The sequence below is a fragment of the Mustelus asterias genome, chromosome 5 (assembly GCF_964213995.1).
Source record: "Mustelus asterias chromosome 5, sMusAst1.hap1.1, whole genome shotgun sequence".
NCBI classification, from domain to species: domain Eukaryota; kingdom Metazoa; phylum Chordata; class Chondrichthyes; order Carcharhiniformes; family Triakidae; genus Mustelus; species Mustelus asterias.
In genome coordinates, this window is record NC_135805.1 from 45,735,396 (window position 1) to 45,761,500 (window position 26,105).

At 43.1% G+C, this 26,105-nt stretch overlaps 1 protein-coding gene across 1 annotated transcript; it reads left to right on the top strand.

The window, feature by feature from the left end:
* The first annotated feature begins 3,791 nt into the window (after positions 1-3,791).
* slc35a1 (solute carrier family 35 member A1) lies at positions 3,792-24,757 on the top strand. The gene is made up of 8 exons (XM_078212475.1): positions 3,792-3,969; positions 5,761-5,938; positions 8,521-8,680; positions 10,894-11,046; positions 13,205-13,271; positions 15,865-16,041; positions 18,671-18,805; positions 19,779-24,757. The coding sequence occupies exons 1-8, from the start codon at positions 3,960-3,962 to the stop codon at positions 19,907-19,909; spliced, it is 1,011 nt and encodes a 336-aa protein (XP_078068601.1). The 5' UTR covers positions 3,792-3,959; the 3' UTR covers positions 19,910-24,757.
* Positions 24,758-26,105: the final 1,348 nt, after the last annotated feature.

Consider the following 26,105-nt stretch of genomic DNA (forward strand, 5'->3'; position numbering starts at 1 on the left):
TCAATCCGGTCCCTCCTGTGTACAGCCACCAACGCCACCCCCCACGAGCGGATGTTTGCTTTCCCGAGGAAGTCCTCCTCGGGAATCGCACTACCGTCATGGCTGGCGTACCCAGGCCCAGTTCTGCTCCGGAAGCATGTACGACCCCATAAGTCGGACCCCCTGGTTGAAAAGGTCCAGCTCCTCCACGCCAACCCCCAATATGCCTATGTGGCATACCACGATGGGCGGGAGGACACGGTCTCTATCCGGGACCTGGCGCCTCCGGGTGCCCCGGAGCCCACGATGACCTCCCACCCCTCTGTTCCGGTAGCACCAGGTCCGCTTACATCTTTGCCTATTGTACGCAGCTCGCCTGAGCCCCCGGAGTCACCACGCAGGACCAGACCAGATGGGACGACGGCGGATTCGAGCGGCTCCACCCTGCCACCGGCAGCAACCCCCCAACCGGTACTACGGCGGTCACAACGACTAGTCAAGCCGCCCGACAGGCTGAACCTGTGAAGGGACGACGCCTCACCTCAGCTTGTGACTTTTCTATGTATATATACTCCTGTACATATGGTTCCACCCACCCTGCCGGACTCTTTTTTAAAGGAGGGGTGAATGTGGTGAACGACTGTTACTACATGTATGTACCTGGACACACCCATGCTGCACCTGGCCCGAGACTCCTCCCTTTCCACCTGGGACCCCTCCCTTTCCACCCAGAGTGGGGTATAAAGGTGATGGTCCCTCCTCCTTGCCTCAGTTCAGACCAGGTCAGCTAAAAGGGTGTGCTCCTGTTCTCAGTGAATAAAAGCCTATTAGTCTTCTCTCACTCTCAGAAGTCTTCGCGTCGTAATTGATAGTGCATCAATATGGCATTAATCTTAGCCATTAATCTTATTTCAAAACTCTGCAATGCAAAAAAAACTAAAGTTTATTTATTAGTCACAAGTAGTTTTACATTAACATTGCAATGAAGTTACTATGAAAATCCCCTCGTCGCCACACTCCGGCGCCTGTTCGGGTACGCTGAGGGAGAATTTAGCATGGCCAATTCACCTAACCCGCACGTCTTTCAGACTGTGGGAGGAAACCGGAGCACCCGGAGGAAACCCATGCAGACACAGGGAGAATGTGCAAACTCCACACAGACAGTCACCCAAGCCAGGAATTGAACCCAAGTCCCTGGCGCTGTGAAGCAGCAGTGCTAACCACTGTGCCACTATGCCACACCCTGTCTTCCTCAGGTACAGATCCAATCCCTTTAGCTCAATGCTTCAGGGTGGAATTTAAAGTAGGCGATGGGGATCTCGCCTGCTGGCGAGAAAATTCTTTATCAGTCTGGTTTGAAGCCTTTGTTGTTGATACTTTAATGGTCTGACAGATTGATACTTTTGTAGGGTTGTAGGAACAGCAGTTTTATTTTGTGATCAGGTTTTTTTTCTGAGCAGTTCCACATATGCCATTGTTACTACATGTTTCATTGATTCTACATATAATGTATACTGGGTGAGTTGGCATGGAAGAGCCATAAGCTGGCATTTAAAGTATGAGGAACCATGGAGTGGGGGGGGGGGAAGGATAGGGTCATGGGTAGGCATGGAGGAGCATGCGGGCATGCGTAAGACATTTTGAACTTACCTTTCAAAAGGTCCCCAAAGCCAGACCATGGTTCATGACTCCCCTGAGGAGCCCTGAACCACAAGTCATCCAACAGTTGGTCCAACTCTTATGAAAATTATGGAGGGCTTGGAGATACCGGCCTGCGCAATGGAGCTGGCCAGGTCAGGAGCATAGGGTGTGGGCTTGCTGCCTGCACCTTTATGCCATGCTAGTGTAAATTGGGGGCACTGGGAATGGGGGCAAGAATCTGAGAATCCACCCCTTCGTCATTTTTAAATGCCTCTGGAGTAGTTCTGATTCTGAAAATTCTTAATTACACCCATTCCAAGAAACCTGGAATCTTAATTTCTCTGGACTGTCAAAAAAACAAGCTGAGACTAGAAAACATTTGACAAACCAACCACAGGTAACACTGGTCCTGCAAACCACAGATTTCATCACATCATGTGTGCCAAAGAGGAGTCATCTTGGACTCGAAACATTAACTCAGTTTCTCTCTCCACAGATGCTGCCAGATCATAGAATCCTTACAGTGCAGAAGGAGGCCATTTGGCCCATCAAGTCTGCACTGACCACAATCCCACCCAGGCTCTATTCCCATAACCCCACATATTTACCCTGCTAATCCCCTGACACTAGGGTCAATTTAGCATGGCCAATCAACCTAACCTGCACATCTTTAGGCTGTGGGAGGAAACCAGAGCATCCAGAGGAAACCCACACAGACACAAAGAGAATGTGCAAACTCCACACAGTGACCCGAGGCTGGAATTGAACCCGGGTCCCTGGCACTGTGAGGCAGCAGTGCTAACCATTGTGCCACCATGTCGTCTGTATTTTTTTTAAAAGTTTATTTTAGTTTCTGGATTATTGTTCTTCAATTCAAATTCCCAAATCATAGAATCATAGAATCCCTACAGTGCAGAAGGAGGCCATTTGGCCCATCGAGTCTGCACTGAAAATCTGCTGAGGTTGCGAAGCACTTTCTGTTTTTATGACATATTTTCACTTGAAACCTAATTTGGAAACCATCCTGGTGCCACCCACCCCCACCTCCCCAAGTTAATTTTTAAACCCACCTCAACAAGACCCCCCACCCCATCCTCCGCCCCCAGTGATGTTCTGTCAGAGGTGGGTGCTGCTGTATAGGCAGATCGAAGATGTACCAAAATGATTAACGTTATTTGTGGCTCCATGGCGGTCAGGGTGGGTAGGGAGAGGATTGAACGCTGCAAGCCAAAAGCTCTCCGCAGTGGGGCAGGGGAGAGACAATGGAATGCCACCTTGAATGATCAGCCGGCCTTTTGCCCGCAAACAAATCCCCAAAATTGGCACTGGTAAATAATGATCGTAGTGATTGGGCAGCATGATGTTGCAGTGGCTAGCACTGCTGCCTCACAGTGCCAGGGACCGGGGTTCGATTCTGGCCTCAGGTGACTGTGTGGAGTCTGCACATTCTCCCCATGTCTGCGTGGGTTTCCTCCGGGTGCTCCGGTTTCTTCCCACAGTCCACAAAGATGTGCAGGTTAGGTGGACTGGCCATGCTAAATTGACCCGTGTGTCAGGGGGACTAGCAGGATAAATACGTGGGTTATGGGAATAGGGTCTGGGTGGGATTGTGGTCGGTGCAGACTTGATGGGCTAAATAGCCTCCTCCTGCACTGTAGGGATTCTATGTGTAGGTTAGACGGATTAGCAGAGTAAATACGTGGGGTTACAGGAATAGGGCCCGGGTGGGATTGCTGTGGTGCAGGCTCGATGGGCCAAATTGCCTTTTTCTGCACTGTAGAGATTCTATGTGTAGGTTAAGGGGATTAGCGGGGTAAATACACAGGAATAGGGCCCGGGTGGGATTGCTGTGGTGCAGGCTCGATGGGCCAAATTGCCTTTTTCTGCACTGTAGAGATTCTATGTGTATGTTAAGGGGATTAGCGGGGTAAATACATGGGAGGAGGGCCTGTGTGGGATGGTTGTGGTACAGGCTCGATGGGCCAAATGGTCTCTTTCTGCACTGTAGGGATTCTATGTGTAGGTTAGGGGGATTAGCGGGGTAAATACATGGGGGGGGGGGGGGGTGGCGAAGGGCCTGGGTGGGATTACTGTGGTACAAGCTCGATGGGCCAAATGGCCTCTCTCCCTCTGTCCTGTCGGTCAGGTGGGTGGGAGGGGGGCGGGGCTGCGTGCCTGTGCGCGCGCGCGCGCGCGCGCGCTCTGTTTTGGCCCGGAGCGCCGGGGTTGTTTCCGCTTGTCCCTGGGCCTGGGCCTGCTTCGATCCGAGCACAGCTGTGGGAAAGCAGCGGCTGCTCCCGCACTCAGCGCAGCAACAACAGTCAACTTTGAGCAGGAAGATGGCCACCGGTAAGCGGGCATGTCAGCCTCTCGGTGTCCTTTGGGTTATTTTTGTGTGTTAGTGCATCGTGGTTGAGTGCTGATTGAATTTAATTTACAATTAATTTGGGTGCGATTCCTTCGCGCCGCATCCCAAAACAAAGGTTTACGGTTCTGCCCGTTGCCATGCAAGCGGTGTTGTTGTACGCAGCCCCTGTGTTTTTGTACCCGCTTATCATCGAGGGACCGACCATTCGGGTACAATTGAAGGCGGATACGGTGCCCACTCCGCTGCGTGTCAGAAAAACTGGCTGGATATTTTTCCCCCAGATTGATTTTTAAACAGCGTTGAGCCGAGCCCCCAGAGAAGAGAAATACTCACCCTCCCTCTTTTGTAAGTGCTGAATAGGATTGTCCTCGTATCATTAGGCTGTTCCTATGCATTGACTAAGAGGCAGAGGTATAAATATTACCAAGGCAGCTGAGATTTTCAAACATTTATTCTTGGAATATTGGGAAAGTTTCCTATTTGTTGCTGAAATAGTTTGGTGTGAGACAACAGAAGTATTTAAATGGCACCTTAATTTGAATTGATTTGTTATTGTCCCATGTATTGATTGGGATTGCAGTGAAAAGTATTGTTTCTTGTGCACTATAGAGACAAAACATACCGTGCATAGAGTACACAGGGGAGAAGGGAAGGAGGGAGTGCAGAATATAGTGTTACAGTCACAGCTGGGTGTGGGGAAAGATCAACTTAAATTACTGTAGGTCCAGTTTTAAGCCCCTTTAATGGGACTGAAGTCCATAGAGACCAGACTGTGTAGGTAAACATGGCAGATTCCCTTAGTTGGGTTTTTTAGGCAGATTCCCTTTGTTAGGTTTTCACAACCATCCAGCAGTTTCATGCTCACTTTTAATAATACTGGTTTTCTTTATTAAAACATTTAATGTTTTGTTTTTCAAAATCATTCTCAAGCTGTTGTGGGGTTTGAGCCTGCTTGTTTGGGTTACGAGTACAGTAAGAGCCACATTGCTGCCCTTCATTAATGCTCAACATGTTCAGTCTCTGTGGAGCAGCAGCAATGACAACCAGAACTTCCATTTACCTGGTGCCTTTCACAAGGTAAATCGCCTCAAGGTACTCGGTTTCCATTCCGGTTGCTTTACTCCATGTAGAGAGATGAGGAGGAATAATCCAGAAACTATGCACAGAGATGAGGAGGAATTTCTTCAGCCAGAGAATCTGTGGAACTCTTTGCCGCAGAAGGCTGTGGAGGCCAGGTCATTGAGTGTCTTTAAGACAGAGATATATAGGTTCTTGATTAATAAGGGGATCAGGGGTTATGGGGAAAAGGCAGGAGAATGGAGATGAGAAAAAAAATCAGCCATGATTGAATGGCGGAGCAGACTCAATGGGTTGAGTGGCCTAATTCTGCTCCTATGTCTTATGGTCTTAGACAAAAGAGCAAGTTGGAGAAACTCTGATTTAAATATTGGAGAAACTCTGGGGGCAAAAAAAAACTTGGGTGATTCGGCCTTATAAAAGGTGTGAAGACGGGATCTAAAGTGGGATGGTTGTGAAAGAAAAGCAAGAAGTAAACTTGGGGAAAGAATGTTTGCAATGTGGAAGGGTAAGGCAGGGGAGACAATAAGACCGTAATTATTTGAAAACATGGGGTGCTGTAGGTGTCACAATGAATGAGCTGGTTTTGTTTGAATGGTTTCCCATGTCATGTCTATTTTTGTGGTCCTGCAGGTTTTTTTCTGTCTCTTTGCATTTTTTTCTACGGCAAGACACATTTTTACTTTATCTTTCAGAGAATGCCAGCCTACTATTTAAACTGTACTGCTTGACAGTAATGACACTTGTGGCTGCCACTTACACTGTGGCATTGCGGTACACGAGGACAGTCTTAACGGAGATGTATTTTGCAACCACTGCTGTGTGCATCACTGAAGTCATCAAACTAATTTTGAGTTTAGGTATGTTAGCAAGGTATGTGTGAAATCTATCATTTTAGCTCGGATTTGGAAAAGCATGTGTTTTATTTTAAAACTGATTTTGTAAGTAGGAAGATAAGTATTGCTTTTGTTACATTTCATTGTGTAGAATATTTCCCTAACATAGTAAACATTATGCTAGACCTGCTTTGTGTTGTGATTTACTTAATGGGCACATGGGTGTGTTGCCCATCCCTAAATTGCCTAGAGAAGGTGGTGGCTGCACGATGATAAGAAACATAAAGATTCCCATTTATAAAATACTCATAACCCCACAGAGAATCTCAATACTTCACATACCGTAAATTCCTGTGACCTGCTGTGACATAAGCAAATGTTGCAGGTTTTTAACATACAGGAAGACTTCACAAACTGAATTGACTTGTTCATCTATTTTTGATAGTGAGTAAGGGGAAGAATGTTGGCCAGGATATTCGGAGAAGCCTGCTCTTTTTGAGTAATGCCATGGGGATCTTTCTAATCTTCATGAACCAGTAGGGCAAGCAACCAGTTTAATTAACACTGTACGCAATGCAACATTGCTTCTTTATTGCACTGGAAGGCCAGTCTGGTTCATACATTGAAGTGGAGATGCTGGCGTTGGACTAGGGTAAACACAGTAAGAGTTTTAACAACACCAGGTTAAAGTCCAACAGGTTTATTTGGTAGCAAATACCATTAGCTTTCGGAGCGCTGCTCCTTCGTCAGATGGAGTGGAAATCTGCTCTCAAACAGGGCACAGAGACACAAAATCAAGTTACAGAATACTGATTAGAATGCGAATCCCTACAGCCAACCAGGTCTTAAAGATACAGACGATGTGAGTGGAGGGAGCATTAAGCACAGGTTAAAGAGATGTGTATTGTCTTCAGACAGGACAGCCAGTGAGATTCCCTGACGAAGGAGCAGCGCTCTGAAAGCTAATGGTATTTGCTACCAAATAAACCTGTTGGACTTTAACCTGGTGTTGTTAAAACTCTTACTGTGTCATACATTGAAGGCATAGAATGGGGTTTGAACTCTCAAACCTTCTGGACTTGGTCAGGGTGAATGTTGCATTAACATCATGTTCCATGTGGTCGCTACTTTCTTCTGCAGTGCATGGTCTGTGATAAACTAGGTGGATGAAGACCTATTAATTTGAAGGCCCCTTATTTTCAGAGTACATTTTGCTGCAGTCCATATCTCAACATTGACACATCACATTCCATTTGTGGACTTGTAATTCAAGGCCACAAGAACTGATTTAAAGTCAAAGTATTTGGTGATTAATTGTTGACTAGGTGAAATGTACATTCTAGTTACTAATTCTTAGCAGAAATTTTTGAATTACTGCGGTTTTCAGTCATGGGTCAAAATGCTGAAAGTATTGGTGATTGCAGCAAGTGGAGCATCAGGCAGGTGCAGTGTATGTCACTTCCTGATTTTATGTGCAAGTTCCTTGTCCAACATATACCTGAGCACAGTGGCCGGTCCTTTCAGTTTGAATGGATAACTCTAGCAGCTTGGGGCTTCTGTGTACTGTGTACAGTTTTGGTCTCCTTACTTGAGAAAGGATAAACTGGCACTGGAGGAGGTGCAGAGGAGATTCACTGGGTTGATTCCGGAGTTGAGAGGGTTGGCTTATGAGGAGAGACTGAGTAGACTGGGGCTATATTCATTGGAATTCGGAAGAATGAGGGGAGATTTTATAGAAACATGTAAGATTATGAAGGGATTAGATAAGATTGAAGCAGGGAAGTTGTTTCCACTGGTGGGTGAAACTAGAACTAGGGGGCATGGCCTCAAAATAAGGGGGAGCAGATTTAGGACTGAGTTGAGGAGGAACAACTTCACACAACGGGTTGTGAATCTGTGGAATTCCCTGCCCAGTGAAGCAGTTGACGCTACCTCATTGAATGTTTTTGAGGCAAGGATAGATACATTTTTGAACAATGAAGGAATTAAGTGCTATGGGAGGGGCGGGTAAGTGGAGCTGAGTCCATGAAAAGATCAGCCATGATCTTATTGAATGGCGGAGCAGGCTCGAGGGGCCGGATGGTCTACTCCTGCTCCTAGTTCTTATGTTCCATCGTCCCTGAATGTCAGTAGGAATTGGCTACCAGTGGAAGTTGCACCAGAGTGGAGGGGAAGGTCTTGAGGGTTGCTTATGCAGCAGGAGGAAGAGGCTATCGCTGGGCTACTTGAAGGAAAATGTCTTTGTCTGCAAATGTCTGCTTTTATTAATGGGGTCTGTGTGTTGACCACCCTCCTGAGCCACCTCCATTTTGTTGAAACCTCCTCTGCCAACCTTTAAACGATAGGCCCTGGGGGGCCCAAAGAATGGGACCCTGTGTTTACAGTTCAGCTGAGCAAATATGGGCCGTTTCTTTCAGTGTCCTGTGCTATATGGGTGTCCACTCATGTAAGAGTGCATGCTTTTCAACGCTTTGGGACTGTCCTCTCGAAAAGGGAGACAGGGGTTTAGTAGAGCACTTCCCTAGATGTGCAGGAACCAGGCAGCCTCTGCCAGCATCTTATCGTTACTTGCATGATGATTTAATAGGCTGCATATCTTCCATTTCTTTTTCCCCGAAGGGACACTGGGAGTTTGAGGAGGATGCTGTCAACATTGCATGAGCATGTAATCAGGAGTCCCAGAGAATTGCTGAAGCTCAGTATCCCATCTCTCGTGTACGCTGTTCAGAACAATATGGCTTTTGTGGCACTTAGCAATCTGGATGCAGCAGTGTATCAGGTAAGGAATATCTGGACATGCTGCAGGTATTCAGTCTGAACATGAAGTCTTTATCAAATTATCTTTTCTTACTCTGTGGTGTATGTGTGACATTTTTTAAAATAAAAATTTGATTCATTACTAGTTAATAAAAGCAAAAAGCTGCGGATGCTGAAATGAAAACGGAAAGTGCTGGAAAAACTCAGTCGGTCTGGCAGCATCTGTGGAGAGAGAAATGTCAAAATGGTAATTCTGTGTTTTTCTCTCTCCACAGATGCTACCAGACCAGCTGAGTTTTTCTGGCATTTTCTGTTTTTACTTCATTACTATTTAATGCATTGAAAAATAAAAATGGTTACAGGGAAGGGACAGAAAACTGCGACTGAGTGGATAGCTCGGTCAAAGAAATGACGTGAATGCATTGGACCCAATGGCCTCACTGTGTTATAAGTGTCCATGGTCCATAGTCATTGGATAGTAGGTGTTCTGAATTTGGGTCTTGAGGTGGCTATTCGGAGATGCGTAATAGCCTGAGAAGTGGACTGCTATCTCTTTTTCCACTCTGCAAAGAAGTGTCTGCCCTGTGTTCACTACCATGTGGTGGCATAGCAGAGCTCTAAAACTAGCTTTGTGGAATTAAAGGCATCTTGCCCCACAATCTGAGAAAGGGGAGTTTAATAGAATAGCTGCAAACCAAACTCGGCAAGGGTGCTGCAGTTGGCCTTGGTTCCCAGAGGAAATTAGCGAAGGCATGTTGCTCCTGATTTCTATCTGGCAACCCTGCTTGAAGTATAATGTGCAGGTTATGTGCATTGGCCATGCTAAATTCTCCCTCCGTGTACCCGAACAGGCGCCGGAGTGTGACGACGAGGGCATTTTCACAGTTACTTCATTGCAGCGTTAATGTAAACCTTACTTGTGACTAATAAATAAACTTTACTAATGTGTAGTGATTTGAAATGAAAACTGTGCCTGTCTTAGCTGTGATGCTGCCTGCCAAGAAGGCTAACTTGCTGTCAAGGGGCATATGTGGCAGTCAATACTTGTGATAGGTGTTGAGGGGTCACTCATGCCTCTGTAATTATGCCTGAGTGAGGAGTCAAGTCTTTGGACAACATTAAATCTTACTGAAATATTTTTGTGGTGCGTAGCGATCCCAAACGCGGAGAGCTTGGGTTTGGGCACTATGGAGTGACCGCATTTGAGTTCTGGTGAGGAGGGTAGGACAATAGTGATGGCGCACTTTGACATCAAAGGTGTGACAGCACGATGGCACAGTGGTTAGCACTGCTGCCTCACAGTGCCAGGGACTCTGGTTCGATTCCCAGCTTGGGTCACTGTCTGTGTGGAGTTTGCACATTCTCCCCGTGCCTGTGTGAGTTTCCTCTGGGTGCTCCGGTTTCCTCCCATAATCCAGAAAATGTCTTGGTTTGGTGTGCATTGGCCATGCTAAATTCTCCCTCCGTGTACCCGAACAGGCACTGGAGTGTGGCGACTGGGGGATTTTCACAGTAACTTCATTGTAGTGTTAATGTAAGCGTACTTGTGACACTAATAAATAAACTTGAACTTTCATGAGCTCAGAGTGCAGGAGAAAATCCAAGCCCAGGGAAAGGTCAAGGCCACCCGGGCAAAAAAATGCTTTACTAGTCCCTGCCTTCACTGCCAGTTTGGGAATGGATTCAGGTGTCCAATCAAATTATGGGTCTCAGTGGGCCTTAATCACAGTTTATGTGCAGGCTCGTTCCACGGTGCCAGCCAGCCACTCGGATCAAAGATGCACTGGACCCATCGGGTATATTTTGAGATTAGAGCCCTTTCTTGGTCTTTTAACTAAGATCGAGCCCGAGTTGGGGTTCAGTGTCTTTTATCAGCTTGGATGTTGTTTTTCCCTCTCTTGTGGGAACAGTGAATTGGATTTAGTTTGAATTTGGTTTTTGGAGCAAGTGATAAGATGGATTTGGGCTTGCTCAGCCCACTCTGCGCACTGGCTTTGTAACTTTAAGAATGGAGTACAAATTTTTAAAAAGTAACATGGAGCTTATAAACTTATCAGTTAACAATTGATAATTGATCAATTATCAATGAAGTTGATAGTTTAATATATCTCTTTTTAAAAAATTAGCATAGTTAATCACCAAAATAATTTAGCACACATTGGTCCAGCTGGAAAATCTATGGGGAAGGAAAGAGTTAAACTTCTGCTTCTAATTATATTTGTATTTTCTTTTAAGGTGACATACCAACTAAAGATCCCCAGCACAGCATTGTGCACAGTCCTGATGCTGAACCGCTCACTCAGCAAGCTGCAGTGGGCCTCGGTCTTTGTGCTGTGTGCTGGGGTAATGTTAGTCCAGTGGAAGCCTGTAGAAACTACAAAGGTGCAAGTAAGTAATTGTAAGTTTGGGAGATGGCTTAAACCATAAGACGTAGAAGTAAGTCATTTGGCCCTTCGAATCTGCTCCGTCATTCAGTGAGATCATGACTAATCTGATATGATAATCCTCAACTCCACTTTCCTGCCTTATCCCTATGACCCTGGATTCCCTTACTGATTAAAAATCTGTCCGTCTCAGCCTTGAACGTACATAACCACCCAGCTTCTACAGCCCTCTGTGGTAAAGATTTCCACAGATTCCCTCTGAGAAACTGTATGGAGCATAAATGCCGCCGTGGACTGGTTAGGCAGATTGTCTGGCTTTTTGCTCTTTTTTTTTTGTTATTTCTCTTGGCAGAATGTAAGTTTTCAGCTCCAATCTGTGACATTCTTGCACAAGACAGTTAAGGGCTCCACTTGTTTGTTACAAGCCAGCTTAGTGTACCACTGCAGCATTGACACGGCACAGTGGCACAATGGTTAGCACTGCTGCCTCACAGTGCCAGGGACCCGGGTTCAATTCCGGCCTCGCATGACCGTGCACGTTCTCCCCGTGTCTGCATGGGTTTCCTCTCTCAGTCTGAAAGACGTGCAGGTTGGGTGGATTGGCCATGCTAAATTATCTCTTAGTGGCCTAAGATGTGTAGGTTAGGGGGATTAGCGGGGTAAATATGTGGAGCTATGGGCACAGGGCTTGGGTGGGATTCTCTGTTGGAAAGTCGGTGCAGACTCGATGGGTGGAATGGCGGCCTCCGGACCTGTAGGGATTCTATGATGTACTTAATTTACTTAATGATGCTTAACATCTGCTTTTGCCATAATGAGTGGAGTAATATCCACTGACCATTGCTGTGAGTATGTAGATATTGGGTGAAGGCAAAACTTGAGTGTGGCTGTTATTCATATGATGAATTGCAATTGAGTGACGTACTGAAAACATGCTAGTACTTCTGGAAATCTACTTTAGCACAAATCTCTGCTCTCGGGAAAGGAGTGGGGCTGCATGTTGACATTTTCTGGCACCATTTTTGTTTTCCCACAGAAATGTTTTGGGATTTTTTTGGAGTATAGTGTATTCGTGGAAATGAAAGAAAAATGATCTGAGGGGGTTGATAGATAAGATGCTATTTGATCTAAGTTTGGTGTTTTAGGTAGGCCTAAAAGGTAGGGATATGTTCGGCACAACTTGTGGGGCCGAAGGGCCCGTTTTGTGCTGTAGATTTTCTATGTTTTACTGCTTAGCTATGTCTCGGTAATCATTAAACTCCTCATACCCACTATATTGGGAGTTGTTGCTATCAGGTGCCCAGCAGCCTATTCCTGGAAACCTTCCCTTCCAACAGGGAAGAGAGGAAGGGAAAATCTAGAATCGAGCCGTCTGTCAGTATTTTAAAAGAGAGTGCTGCGAGGCAATCTAGTGTCAAAGCTGCAGAAGTGAACAATTTGGAGGGCAGTTAGAAGTAATCGTGTTTAAAGTCAAGTAAGATAACTCACCAATGTGGGGAAGAGTTCAGCACGGATTTCTTTTGTATTTTTATGCAATAAGTTGTATTGATTTGAACTGAGTGAGTCCAGTTATAAGCTGTTGTTCTGCATTTTCACCTTCACTGATGGAAGACAGTTAAGAACAAACGAGCAAAAGAAAGAGACTTCAGATAATTGTGAAGTTTCTTTTTGGATGTTTGTTTTTTTTTCCCCCTGCAAAAGTCGCATAATTTTGCAAATGTACTCAGTACCCAAAAAAACAGGGCGGCACGGTGGTACAGTGGTTAGCACTGCTGCCTCACAGCGCCAGGGACCCGGGTTCAATTCCGGCTTGGGTCCACTATCTGTTTTGAGTTTTGCACATTCTCCCTGTGTCTGCGTGGGTTTCCTCTGGGTCCTCCAGTTTCCTCCCACAGTTCAAAGCTATGTGCGGGTTATGTTGATTGGCCGTGCTAAATTGCCCCTTAGTGTCAGGGGGATTAATAGGTAAAATACTTGGGGTTACGGGGATAAGGCCGGGGTGGGATTGTTGTCGGTGCAGGCTCGATGGGCCGAATGGCCTCCTCCTGCGCTGTAGGGATTCAATGGATTCTATGAATCAGCTGATCTGATTCATGAAAGAGCATTGTATTATTCATGTACAATAAGGAAGTCAGTCTTCACAGTGTGTTTACTCGTTGCAGGTTGAACAGAATCCATTTTTGGGATTTGTTGCCATAGCCATTGCAGTATTATGTTCTGGATTTGCAGGTAAGTAGATGCAAACTAATTTTTAACACAACATCATCTCCTTCCCATTTGAATAGGATAATCCCTTTGATTTGATTTATTATTGTCACATGTATTAGTATGCAGTGAGAAGTATTGTTTCTTGTGCGCTATATAGACCAAGCATACTGTACATAAGGAAAGAAAGGAGAGAGTGCCGAATGTAGTGTTACAGTCATAGCTAGGGTGCAGAGAAAGATCAACTTAATGCGAGGTAGGTCCATTCAAAAGTCTGACAGTAGCAGGGAAGAAGCTGTTCTTGAGTCAGTTGGTACGTGATCTCAGACTTTTGTATCTTTTTCCCGACAGAAGAAGGTGGAAGAGAGAATGTCAGGGGTGCATGGAGTCCTTAATTATGCTGGCTGCTTTTCCGAGGCAGCGGAAAGTATAGACAATGTCAATGGATGGGAGGCTGGTTTGCGTGATGGATTGGGCTTCACGACCCTTTGTAGTTTCTTGCGGTCTTGGACAGAGCAGAAGCCATGCCAAGCTATGATGCATGATGTGGCGATGCCAGTGTTGGACTGGGGTAAACACAGTAAGAGTTTTAACAACACCAGGTTAAAGTCCAACAGGTTTATTTGGTAGCAAATACCATCAAGCTATGATGCAACCAGAAAGAATGCTTTCTATGGTGCATCTGCAGAAGTTGGTGAGAGTTGTAGCAGACACGCCAAATTTCCTTAGTCTCCTGAGAAAGTTGAGGCGTTGGTTGGCTTTCTTAACTATAGTATCGGCATGGGGAGGGCCAGGACAGGTTGTTGGTGATCTGGACACCTAAAAACTTGAAGCTCTCGACCATTTCTAATCCCATGCCAGAAATAGAAGTTTATTGTACATTTTGCATTGCTGTATTAACTCTTGACTAGAAATCAAATCACTCTTTAATATTCTAAATTCCCAGGATTATAATCCCGTTTTATGTAATTTCTCCTTATAATTTAACCGTTGGAGTGTAGGTATCATTCCAGTAAACCTACACTGCATTCCTTGAAATGCCAGCTCATCTGAACTTAAGTATGGTGCTTAGAACTGAACAGTGTTACAGATGCAATCTAAGTAGGGCTTTGTGTACTTGTAGCAAGACTTCTAACTCCTTTATTCTAGTCCTCTAGATTTGAAAGCCAGCATTATATTAGCCTTGTTAATTACTTTCTTTACTTGCCCATGACATTTTAATGATCTCTGTATATCTGACTGGTACTTTCTAGATTTTGACTATTTTGACTTGCTCCTTTAGGTCCTCACCTGTGCCTTTATTGAAATACATTTGTCAGAGTTCTTGCCTATTCACCTAATCGATTAATATCTCTTTGTAATGGGATGTTCGCCTCTACACTGCTTATCAGTGTCTTGGGACAACTTTGGCTTTCTACGCCGTTGCCTAAGTCATTAATCAATAGTGAATAGTTGAGGCTGCACCACGCAAATCTGTGCGATGTCACAAGTCACGTCCTGCCAGTTAGAATACTTGTCCCTAATCCCTGCTCTTGTCCCCTGACACTCAACCAATCTCCTAACCAGACCCATAATTTGCACTCAATTTCATGAGTTCCTTCCACAAGTGTAAATTGAAGCCTATCTGTACAAGGATGCAGGATGATTACCCTTTGCTAAAGTAATGCTAAAATGTTACATATTGGATAGAGGAATGTGTAATTTAAGTTATGGAAATATTTTGATAGGATGTGTCATTGCAAAATAATTCTAATGTTCACCCAGAGGTATTTTGTAGTGAACTTAAATCTGGCCAAGGTAGCTTCAGTGTAAGTAATGTTGACATAAATTGCTTGTCTGTTGCAGGAGCAATGATTTTTACAATACAAACGAGGGGCATAATAAAGTAATGGGAAATGTCTCTGGGAAATGTCTTGCAACATGAGAAAGGGCAGAAAGTTCCCTGAATGAAATTTCTCAAAAGCGCAAACAAATAAGCGTGAAAGGTTATGTACAAAAGCAAAGTACTGCAGTTGCTGGAAATATGAAATAAAACCAGAAATGCTGGAAATACTCGGTAGGTCGAGCAGCATCTTTGGCGAGAGAAACAAGAGTTAGCATTTCAGGTTGATGATCTTTCATCAGAGAACTGTGAAGATTGAATATTAACATAATTAACTAGCTGAGACTAAATGGATCAATCTTCACCTGGAGACTGTGCATTGCAATATGTAGAGCACAGCCTAAAGCAATGCAGTAATCCTTTAAAAGACTTTGCAACAATAGAAATTGAAAATAGCCGTGACGCAGGAACTGAAAGTCTTTCAAAAGTTAGTGATTTGGCAGGTCTGAGGAACTGCTAAAAGTAGTTAATGACATTTAATTGGCTGGACAATAGGGCATAATGTGCACAGAGAGCAGATTGCAGTTTGAAGCCTGTTATCTTGCAAGATGTGGCAAAACTGCTGATCTTAGGCTGGACCTCTGGATGCGTGCCATGTCACCCCAATGTAAAAGCAAAAGTGTAAGAGGAAATTTAGCTGCTTGCTGACTGATCTGGTGGATTAATGAGAGTCCAACATTGACTGAACAACATGGAATGAAAGCACAATTTCCATTTCATTTTTCTCAATTGTAGGTGTTTACTTTGAGAAGGTATTGAAAAGTTCGGACACTTCTCTGTGGGTGCGGAACATACAGATGTATATCTCTGGCATTGTGGTAACTGCAATTGGAGTTTACGTGAGTGACGGTGCCCATGTGATGGAGAAGGGCTTTTTCTACGGATACACCCACTGGGTCTGGTTTGTTGTATGTGAGTACCATTATATTCATAGTAATGTGGGCATTTATAATTATTCTAATGTAAATGATAAAATCTTGAATCTGAGAACTATAGACATGAAATGGTCTGCGTGTGCTGAATAAATGAAAAACCATTACATTTGCAGAATAAACTTGAATTTCTTAAATGGTCCAAGGCGTTTTTTGTTTTTAGTATTTTGTATCCTTTTGTCTGTCACGTTCCCTGCCCTTTTTTATATTCCATTGACAGGACACAATCTCTGCTTTGCCATAATAACTGATCAACCAGGTAGAAAGCTTTGTAATTATAGCTGAGGGATCTTGTGAAGATTAAGGTGAAAGTCTGCAGAGATGTAGCCAATGCCCATTTAGGAAAAGTAAAGCAAAATTGTAGAAGACTGTTAGCTAAATATACATAGGCGTGCTAAATGACAGGTGTAAAGTAAAGTTTATTTATTAGTCACATGGCTTACATTAACAGTGCAATGAAGTTACTGTGAAATTCCCCTAGTCGCCACACTCCGGCACCTCTTCGGGTCAATGCACCCAACCAGCATGTCTTTCTGACTGTGGGAGGGAACCAGAGCACCCAGAGGAAACCCACGCAGACACGGGGAGAACATGCTAACTCCACACAGACAGTGACCCGAGCCGGGAATCGAACCCAGGTCCCTGGTGCTGTGAGGCTAACCACTGTGTCGCCGTGCCGCCCCAGATGTAATTTAATGTAGAAAAATATAAAGAATTACATAGAGAAAAGGAAACGGCCTTAAATGGAAAGATTTTAAATGACACAGTGGAACAGATGATGTACAGATACAATTCTTTAAAGATGATAATGCAAATAGGTAAGGCTATAAATAAACAGAAAGAATGTTCTTGTATTTTGAGACATGGAATTCTAGTATTGCTGGAAAAAAAAGAGCAATGCTGTCAAAGCTCTTAGTCTTGCACTCATCAGGACAGAAGCAAGAACGCCGAATTTCAAAGGCCACAACAATTTAAACTGCTTGAGAAAAAGATGCTGATTTGTTGGCAAGTCAGTTTTGATTGATCAAGTCATGCACAAGAATGCTGTTTAATGTGACCTGTCAGTTGTTGGAATCTGGCATCATGCCGGCAGTGAAATTCATATATCACATTATACATTTATGATGTAGGAAGAACGTCTATTTGTTTGACAGCAGCATCCTGTTAGTGGGAAACAACCACCTGTGTTGCTACCTCCTAGTAGCAATATGAAATGGTGAGCTTCATCTGTTGCTTAAATTTGAGCATGATACACAGCGAGCAATGATCTGATTGGGATAGCTATTCTTTTGATGAGCCCTATTTTGGCATCAAGCTTGCAATGGCTCAGGCCCTATTTACACGATTGCAGATAAGATCAATCTGTAGAAATCCTAATGTGTATGTTGACCAGTGAAAGTGGGCTTGCGGCAGATGGTAGTAGAGGACACGCCAGCGGACCTCTCAACTAGCACATTGAGGAAGGGGGTTCGTTAGATTGCTCCATTTCAGAGGTACATTTGAGTGCGTGATGGGGCACATTCAGATGTGTAAGGAAATTCTTACAGCTGCAGATTCAAATACAGCAAATGTATCATCTACATATTGGAAATCTGTAAGGGGTAGGAGGTTAGGGGTCTTTCCATCGACACGTTTCTCATGGAAACCGACAAAAATGTCGAGAGAGCTGTGCCTAAAGGGAATACAATGACAACACTATCGACTTGAGCATATAAATATCATTAAAGCTGAATTCAACTGTGCAAGTTATTGAATTCACAAATTCAATCATTACAGATTCAGACAATTGTGGCCCATCTAGATTGCCATGATATAGTGACACAGGGAAAATGTCTATATTTTCCTGGAGTGGCACATTAGTGAACAGGTTCACAATGTTGAACGGGCACATAGACATGGCATTGCTGTCGATTGTACAGGTTTATAGTCTCTACGACAGTGAAGGAATTGTTCACCATGTATGTAAAATATTTGCTCAGAACTGGTTGTTCTTATTGATGGAATTCCAGTGTGTCTTTGATGGGACAGGTGTTCTGTTCACTCTGATTTTGAAGTTAGAGTTTTGGGCGGCGTCACGGAGGCACAGTGGTTAGCACTATTGCCTTATGGCGCCAGGGACCCGGGTTCAATTCTGGCCTCGGGTCACTGTCTGTGGGGAGTTTGTGCTCCTGCTACTGAATTCAGTTTTCACTCTATGCACCATTGTACTGTGTGCTACCTATATAGGATACACTGCAGCAACTGGTAAGCTTACTTCAACAGCATCATCCATTCAGCTCCCTTCACCACCAGTTTGGACTGGAATGTCAAGGTTGTGGGGCCAGTCGCCACTTCGAGATTTCCTCCCAAGCCATGTGACTTGTACATGTATCGCTGTCGCATCATTGTGAGTGGACAAAAGCCCTGGTGCGTGTGGGTGCACCATCAGCACAAGTACTACAGGTTCAACGCAAGGCCTCTTAACTTTTATCTCTGCTTGAAATGGGTAAAGATTTAGGCCTTGTTGGTTTCACACACATCAAGTTCAAATTCTCTGTAAAGATTGTTTGAATTTGGGCTGTAACAATGGGTCACTTTGATCACTTGCAACTTTTCTTTCATCTCCGTAGTATTGGCGAGTCTCGGTGGCCTGTATACTTCAGTTGTTGTGAAATACACTGATAACATCATGAAGGGATTTTCAGCTGCAGCAGCAATTGTCATCTCCACAGTCGCGTCCGTGTTGCTGTTTGGCTTGCAGATAAGTAAGTATTAAAATTCATTATGTTAGCTCTTACGGTTGGAATGGCACTATGTCTTGTCAATGTAATGATATGCTATGCATCTCAAGTGAGTTTACATGACCACAGCATCTGTGCACTTTGGGGATTATTTCAGTTCAAGGATGCAAACAGGTGCTGCTAAATGGATGTGGTGTGCTATTACGACACACCTGTTTGGAAATCTACTTTAGCAAGCACTTTTGGTCCCAGTTTCTGATTACCTCCAGGCAACTTGAAATTAACATAGTAAAACAGACACCTGTGGATTAAATTAAATATAATTTTTGTGGAACAGTATATGTGGGTCTCCTTGCACCCACTTCCATTGAAGATGGAGTGCACTGGCTGACACACTGTGACAGCCTTCAGAATGGCTCAGGGACTGAGTAAGGGGCCGCACAGGTTCTCATTGTGGAACTGGGAGGCCCTGATGGAGGGGATCGGGAGGAGGACAAATGTGCTGTACCGGCAGTGGGGCAGGAGTCCACCTTATCCTCCTGTGTCTATCCAACAGCAGCTGGTGTTATTTACCTGGACTCTTGTTCTCTTCACCCAGACAAGAGGGTCCTCTATAACACGTTACTTGTGACCAAGTTTTCCCTTTCTCTTGGTTATAAGGAGTCAGCATGTGCTCTTTTAGACGAAATGCTCTTGAGAATTTTGGGAATGACTATTGCTCGAGTGTTGGTGCAATCTTGACAAAAGTGTTTATAAAAAAAAAACTATTTCAAAATATTAGAACCTCCACTAACAAGTGAACAGTAAAAGATGATGTACCTTTAGCACCCAAAATACCTCAGCAACTTGGAGGAAACGAACTGTGAGCAAGTTATTCAAATTATAGTGGGCATGGCTAAAGAATTTTATGCAAATGTTGTACAACGTATTGGCAAAAATTAGACAATTTCTTTCTAATATAAGCAAAGTGCTTTATTTTCTTTTTGTTCAATTTCAGCTCTAAGCTTTATAGCTGGATCCATTCTCGTCTGTATTTCGATATACTATTATGGTTTACCAAAGCAGAGCACAACCACTATTGAGCAGGTTGTAACAGAGAAGTCCAAACAGCCACTGGAAGATGTGTGATCATGAATGTTTTATTCGGAAAAGTTAAAAGAACAAAGTTAAAAGGCCTCCTTATCCGCATCTTCTCTCGACCCAGCTTTTGGAGGGATGTGACTGTTCTTAAAAAAAAATCTCTGTAAATTATTGATGCATTTTTATTGCACATAGTGCTCAGCAAGGTGAATGTTTTTGTGCCGTGTGGCAATCAAGGAACATACCCAAGTTATTTATCAAACTGATAAAGAAGGATTTTTTAAATATGAGACTTTGTGAAGGTGCTGTTAACAGTGTCCCAGATGAGTCACATTTGATCATCAATCAATTCCAAAATTCACTGTTAGACTTTGCTTTTTTTTTCAGATATTATTCCTGGAATCATATGAAATTTAAAAGTCACATGCTTTTCAGCCATCATGTTTACTATATTTTTAGTTGCTGAATAACTCAAAATGTTTATTCAGTTGGTATCTGGAATGATGGTTGCCTTACAAGTCCTGTGGTACTCTATAAATGTTCTCTTCCTACTACTGGATAGTTTGATTGTGTGCTATTGTCTTTGCATCTGAAAGCAGGGCAGTCTACCTGGATACCCACAGTTCGATTTGGCTCAAATCTGTGGAATGCGTTTTCCTTTTTTTTTAATAAACTGCTCATTTGTATTGTAATTTTCATTTTACACAAAACCAAGATTAATTATTTAAATCTCATTCTTTTTATCATTCTCAAAACATTAAGTCAACATTGATCCCATATACCAAACTGGCCTAGTAGCAAAATGACTTCACCTGATCTTTAAAACTCTTCAATTCATCTGCATGCAGTTGTGTGGCACACTGCAGGATAACATAGAAAATAATAATCGGTTTTGGAATTGGGAGATATTCCATGCATTCGGCAACTCCTTTTGTGGTAGTGACAAAAATAAAAGAACACGATATCCCGTTCACAGAATTGTCACGGTGCAGAAGGAGGCCATTTGGCCCATCGTGTCCGCACCGGCTCTCCAAATGCACATCGTGGTTTAGTGCCATTCCTTGCCTTTACTCCATACTCTGCACCTTGTTTCTATTCAAGTAACCATCTCATGCCCTCTTGAATGTCTCAATTTTACCTGCCTCCACCACACTGCCAGACAGTGCGCTCCAGATCAGAACCACTCACTTACTGGAATTCTACCGCCCCGCCCGCCATGGAATCGGAGCGGGCGAGGGACGGACAATGGAAATGTCCGTTTACTTCGGGCGGGATTTTCTGGTCTCAGGTCGAGCGAGGCTATAAAATCCCACCCACTGTGTAAAAAGGCTTTTCCTCGCAACATATTTCCCGTCAAACCTGAAACTGTTTTTACTCTGCACTTGATTCTGTGCAGTTATCCCTTGAACTGCCCATGGGAAATAACTGCAGAACTGTTGTTTAAAAATAACTAATTGGGCAAATCAGTCCTTTACACTCGCCAAAATAAAATTCTGCTTATTCTCACTCCTCTGTTGCTAGTTATTTTTACAGAACCTAACATCCCAGGAACTATTAATCCTTTTGAAGGTTACAGAACAGAAAAACTAGTTATATATAGTTATATACTAGTTACATTACTAGAAATGTTTTCTTGTTGCTGGAATTAATTCATGAAATTCTTTATAATCCAATTTATTAATTACATTAAAGAAATGCTGTTGTGAGAAAAGGCAGTGAAAATACTCATGGGCATACTCTTTCTAACCCAAGAGATTAAGAAATATGAAAAGATGTGGTATAAATATTCTCCCCTTCTGCAAAGAAAATAATAGCTACTGTTCAATTGGTGCTTTTAGGGAGACTGGGTGTTTTCCCATCTAGTAAATAATGTTGGCAAAAGTCCAATGTTTATACATCCCTCAAAATGAGAGGGATATTGTGCCTACAGAGGAAGGAAACAACAATTGTCACTTTCTAATGAACAGTTGAACAAGTGACAATATTAACGAAAGTCTGGATTAAAAACGTCTTTGTGCGATAGCTGTTTTTTTGAGAAGTTATCAATTCATTTTTTTGTAAATCCATACGATGAAGGAAAAGGTGTATTCAATAATATCTTTCAAATATAAGGAAAATGTAATTTTATTCTTATCTGATGGTCCAAGGATGAGGAGACAGACACTGATTTAAGGTTTTGGACAAGAAGTTGATGGTTATGAGAGGAAGATGCTGTTTTATGTAGTGAATGGTAATGGCTTGGCACTCGCTGTCACTGTCTATGCAGGTGGGTGGTGGGAGCAGAGTCAATGAATGATTTCAAAATTAACCTGGATGGGCAGTTGCGGGAAATAAGGTTGGAGGGCTACAGGGAGAGAGTGGGGGAATGAAAGTAATTAGAAGTCCAAAGATGTGCGGGTTAGGTTGATGGGCCATGCTAAAATTGCCCTTAGTGTCCTGGGATGCGTAGGTTAGAGGGATTAGTCGGTAAATATGTAGGGATATGGGGGGTAGGGCCTGGGTGGGATTGTGGTCGGTGCAGACTCGATGGGCCGAATGGCCTCTTTCTGTGCTGTAGGGTTTCTAAGGTTCTAAGAAGGTTCTACTGAGAGCCAATATGAACTCGATGAGCTGAAAGTCTGCATTCTGTGCCACATTAACTCTATGCGATAAGTAGTATGAGGCTTTAAACACTGCAGGCTGTTCTCCACTTCTGGATTCAAACCAGACCAAACTGGCTAAGGTTTGAGCCCAGTTCCAGTGGATTTCATGCAGAATTCTGCAATTTGACATAGGTTAGCATGGAGTTAGTAGTCCCTGTTTATGATGCTTGCTTTTGCTAAAGTTGGGGCTGATACATAAATGTAAGTATAAGTTCCAGGTATAGCAGTCCATACTTTAGCGAAGAGTGGGAATTAACAGCATTTGCTTGGAGTTGTGAATTGAAGACTGATTCGTTTATTGCACACAGCTTGCAAAAAGTATGTTTCTGTTTTTAATTCTCCCATCCTCTCCCTGTACCTCCCATCCCCACCCTGTGCTTCCCACCCTCTCTCCGTGCTATGTCTTCCCTAATCCTAAACTGCATTGAAGCAAGGTGTGGCAGAGATTGCTCTTCCCATTTCGAATGTAAGTTTTCATTTTTGTGTTTCTGGTGCCGAACTCTACATTCCAAGAATGCAGATCAGGCAATGGGACTACACCTGAATATCCAATATGCATTCCATTGCATGCTTTAATGATTATTTTCTTTTTAATGAAAAGTGCTTGATATCCATTTGGAACTTTGTGACAGGGATATACTCTACCCATAGTTGAGATTGGAAATTTGACCTGTAATGAATTGCACACTGGTGCTATGGCCCTTCACAACATTTGTGCAAATTGCTATTACGTAAATCTTAATTAAAATAGGTTAAATGGGTTTTTTTAAAGCAGAAATGTAGGGAGTAAACTTGAATTTAAAACAGACACTTAATGGGTTCAAATAAAATGCTAATTTTAATATTAACAGGTCTTAAGAAAATTATTTTTTACCCGTCCTTAGGCAATTTAATAGCATTGCTGTTCAAATAACATTGTTATTTAGTTAACCGCTGCTCTTCACTTACTCTGGTCCATACAACCATAAGCTAGAGCAGAATTAGGCCATTCGGCCCATCAAGTCTGCTCCGCCATTCAATTGTAGCTGATATGATTCTCATCCCCATTCTCCTGCCTTCTCCCCGGAACCCTTGATGCCCTTATTGATCAAGAACCTATCTATCTCTGTCTTAAAGGCTGTCAATGACCTGGCCTCTACAGCCATCTGTAGTCCCATCTGTAACTGGTATAAAATGATCTATTCATTAAAAGGCCGAGGTAAATGTAGGCTGTAGCACCATTAATGGTTCAGTGTTAGGTGCATCTTTTGGTGTGATGGCTAAAAGTTTTTAAATTATTTGCCCACCTTCAATTTGAACTCTTGTGATATAGAAGAATAAAATTGTGAGAATCTCAACTTTGAGACTCCTACCAGTTTTTCTTTTTGTCTCTAAATAATTCGTACGGATGTATAGATGCCAATGAAGTATAACTGAATTCCTGTGATATTCTAATCATCTGATCAGAGATTTTCCACCCCTTTTTAAAAAAAAAAATGCTAGAGACACTTTTGTACTGGTTGTTCACTGTCTTTATTCCCAACTTCAATTCTGCTTTGACTCCCCCCCCCCCCCCCCCCCCCCTAAACTGTCCATTTAAACATTTTTAAATGAGGCAGGGCAACATTTATTCATTGACCGTGCCTTCAGCAGCATGAGTTACCTCAGATAACTTGTACTGATGAAAATTCCTTGTTATCTTGATGTTGTGGTGTGGGCACTGGTGCAAGTGTGGCCCGTAAAGGCTGTGTGTTGTTTGGAGAATTGAGCCTTTATAGCAATCTACAGCAGAGTTCGAATGGGCACTTTTCTATTATAAAATATTATGACTCATTATGCTGAATGTAATTTGAAATTATCTAGTAAATTACAGGTTCCATTCATTTATGCTGGGAGCTTACTGGTCATCAGTTGGTAATATTGTATTACATGTTGTGTTAATAAAGACAAGTTAATCTGTAATTTATGTGCGCCAAACTCAAATTGGTATTAGGATCTTTTCTGTGAAAATCTTTGTGGTGTAATATCATACAAGCTGTGGGAAAGGGTACAATAATTGTTCTTTTGAATATCAATTTGTTTTGGACTTTTTATGGTGAGAAATAAATTTTTTTTTAAAGCAAAATGGTTCATCTTGCAGCTGTATTGAAGTCACCCAGATGGGAAACAGCAGCCAAATTTACAACATGCATCTTTTACACATTCATGAGATTATATATAACCTATTTCATGAAAATACTTGTGATCATTTATCGTCCTTTGGAGAAAATTTCAAATGTGCAATATATTTCCCGCGATGCTGTTTGAATTTTATCTTTTTTCATTTTATCTTGGGATCGGAGCAACAGTGACAAGGCCAGTTTGTCTGTTTTGTTGAAACGGTGGTGGTAAGCCACCACCTTGAATAACTGCAATCCAAGTGGTATAAGTACATCCCCAGTGTTATCAAAGAGGGTGTTCTAGGATTTTGACCCAGCAGTGATATAGTTGCACATGGTAAAAGTGTGTGGCTTGGAGGGAATCTTGCAGATCGTGGTGTTCATCCTTTGTCCTTGCTTTTCTCGGTGGTAGAAATTGCTGGTTTGGAAGGTGCTTTTGTGTGTTTGGATTGATGTCAGTCTCGGTCACTTTCCCATCTTTTTCAAATTATTAACAGTATAGTCTCCTTTTAAGACACTTGCAGAAAAACCATTCTGACCATTTGTGTGAAGAACTTTCATAACTTTTCACTTCACTCAATTAGTGATGAACATCTTGGGGGTGGGGGCAGGGGGGGGGGGGGTGGCGGCTTCTAGTTATATGTGGTGGAGGAGGGAGAATGGGCAATTAAGGGGAACTTGCAGGCAGTGAGGGAAGGAAAGCCATCTGTGATGGGGGAGAGAAGCCTCCAATAGTTGTGCAATTGAAGCGGGGGGCGGGCGGGGCGGGGGGGGCAAGGGCAAGCTCTCAATACCCCTGTGGTTTGGGGATACAGCTCCGCTTGAGTTCTGATAAGTCTCTATCAAGCAAATCTGGCACATCTCACCAGTGGTGGCATAAACCTCACCCACTCTTTATGATCAAAGAGGCTCAAGAACTGGAGAGAAAACCGGGCTGTGTAGCTGGAGAGCTCTATGTTGGTTTTGTCTGAGCTGGACGCTTTGAAAAATGATAAAATTCTCAAACAATATTTAAGGATAGGAAACCCCACCACCACCAGTTTGACAATGATGAATAGTAATTAGAGTTTAACATGCAGGAAACATACTTCCAGGACTTTACTAGTAATAAAACAAAAGCAAAATACTGCCAATTGTAGAGAGATAATGTGGGGGTTAATGTTTCAGGTTGAACTTTTTTATTTTTAAAGCCCAGGGCTTGGGAAGAGAGTAATGGTTACTTGGTTGCCTGCACAATCAACAGTTCAAATTGTGAACTTGGTATAGCAATACAACTTTACTACTAGATGTGTGACTGCTTCTGGTGGTGCATTAAAGCACAAGGTCACTTCTGCATGACAGAGAAACCTTTACAAAAATAACAGCTACAATCGAAATACAATCATGGAAGGCAAAAAATACCAAATTGTGGTAGGGGCCAAAAGCCAATGAGCAAAAAAAGAAAAATAATTCAAAGACAAACTT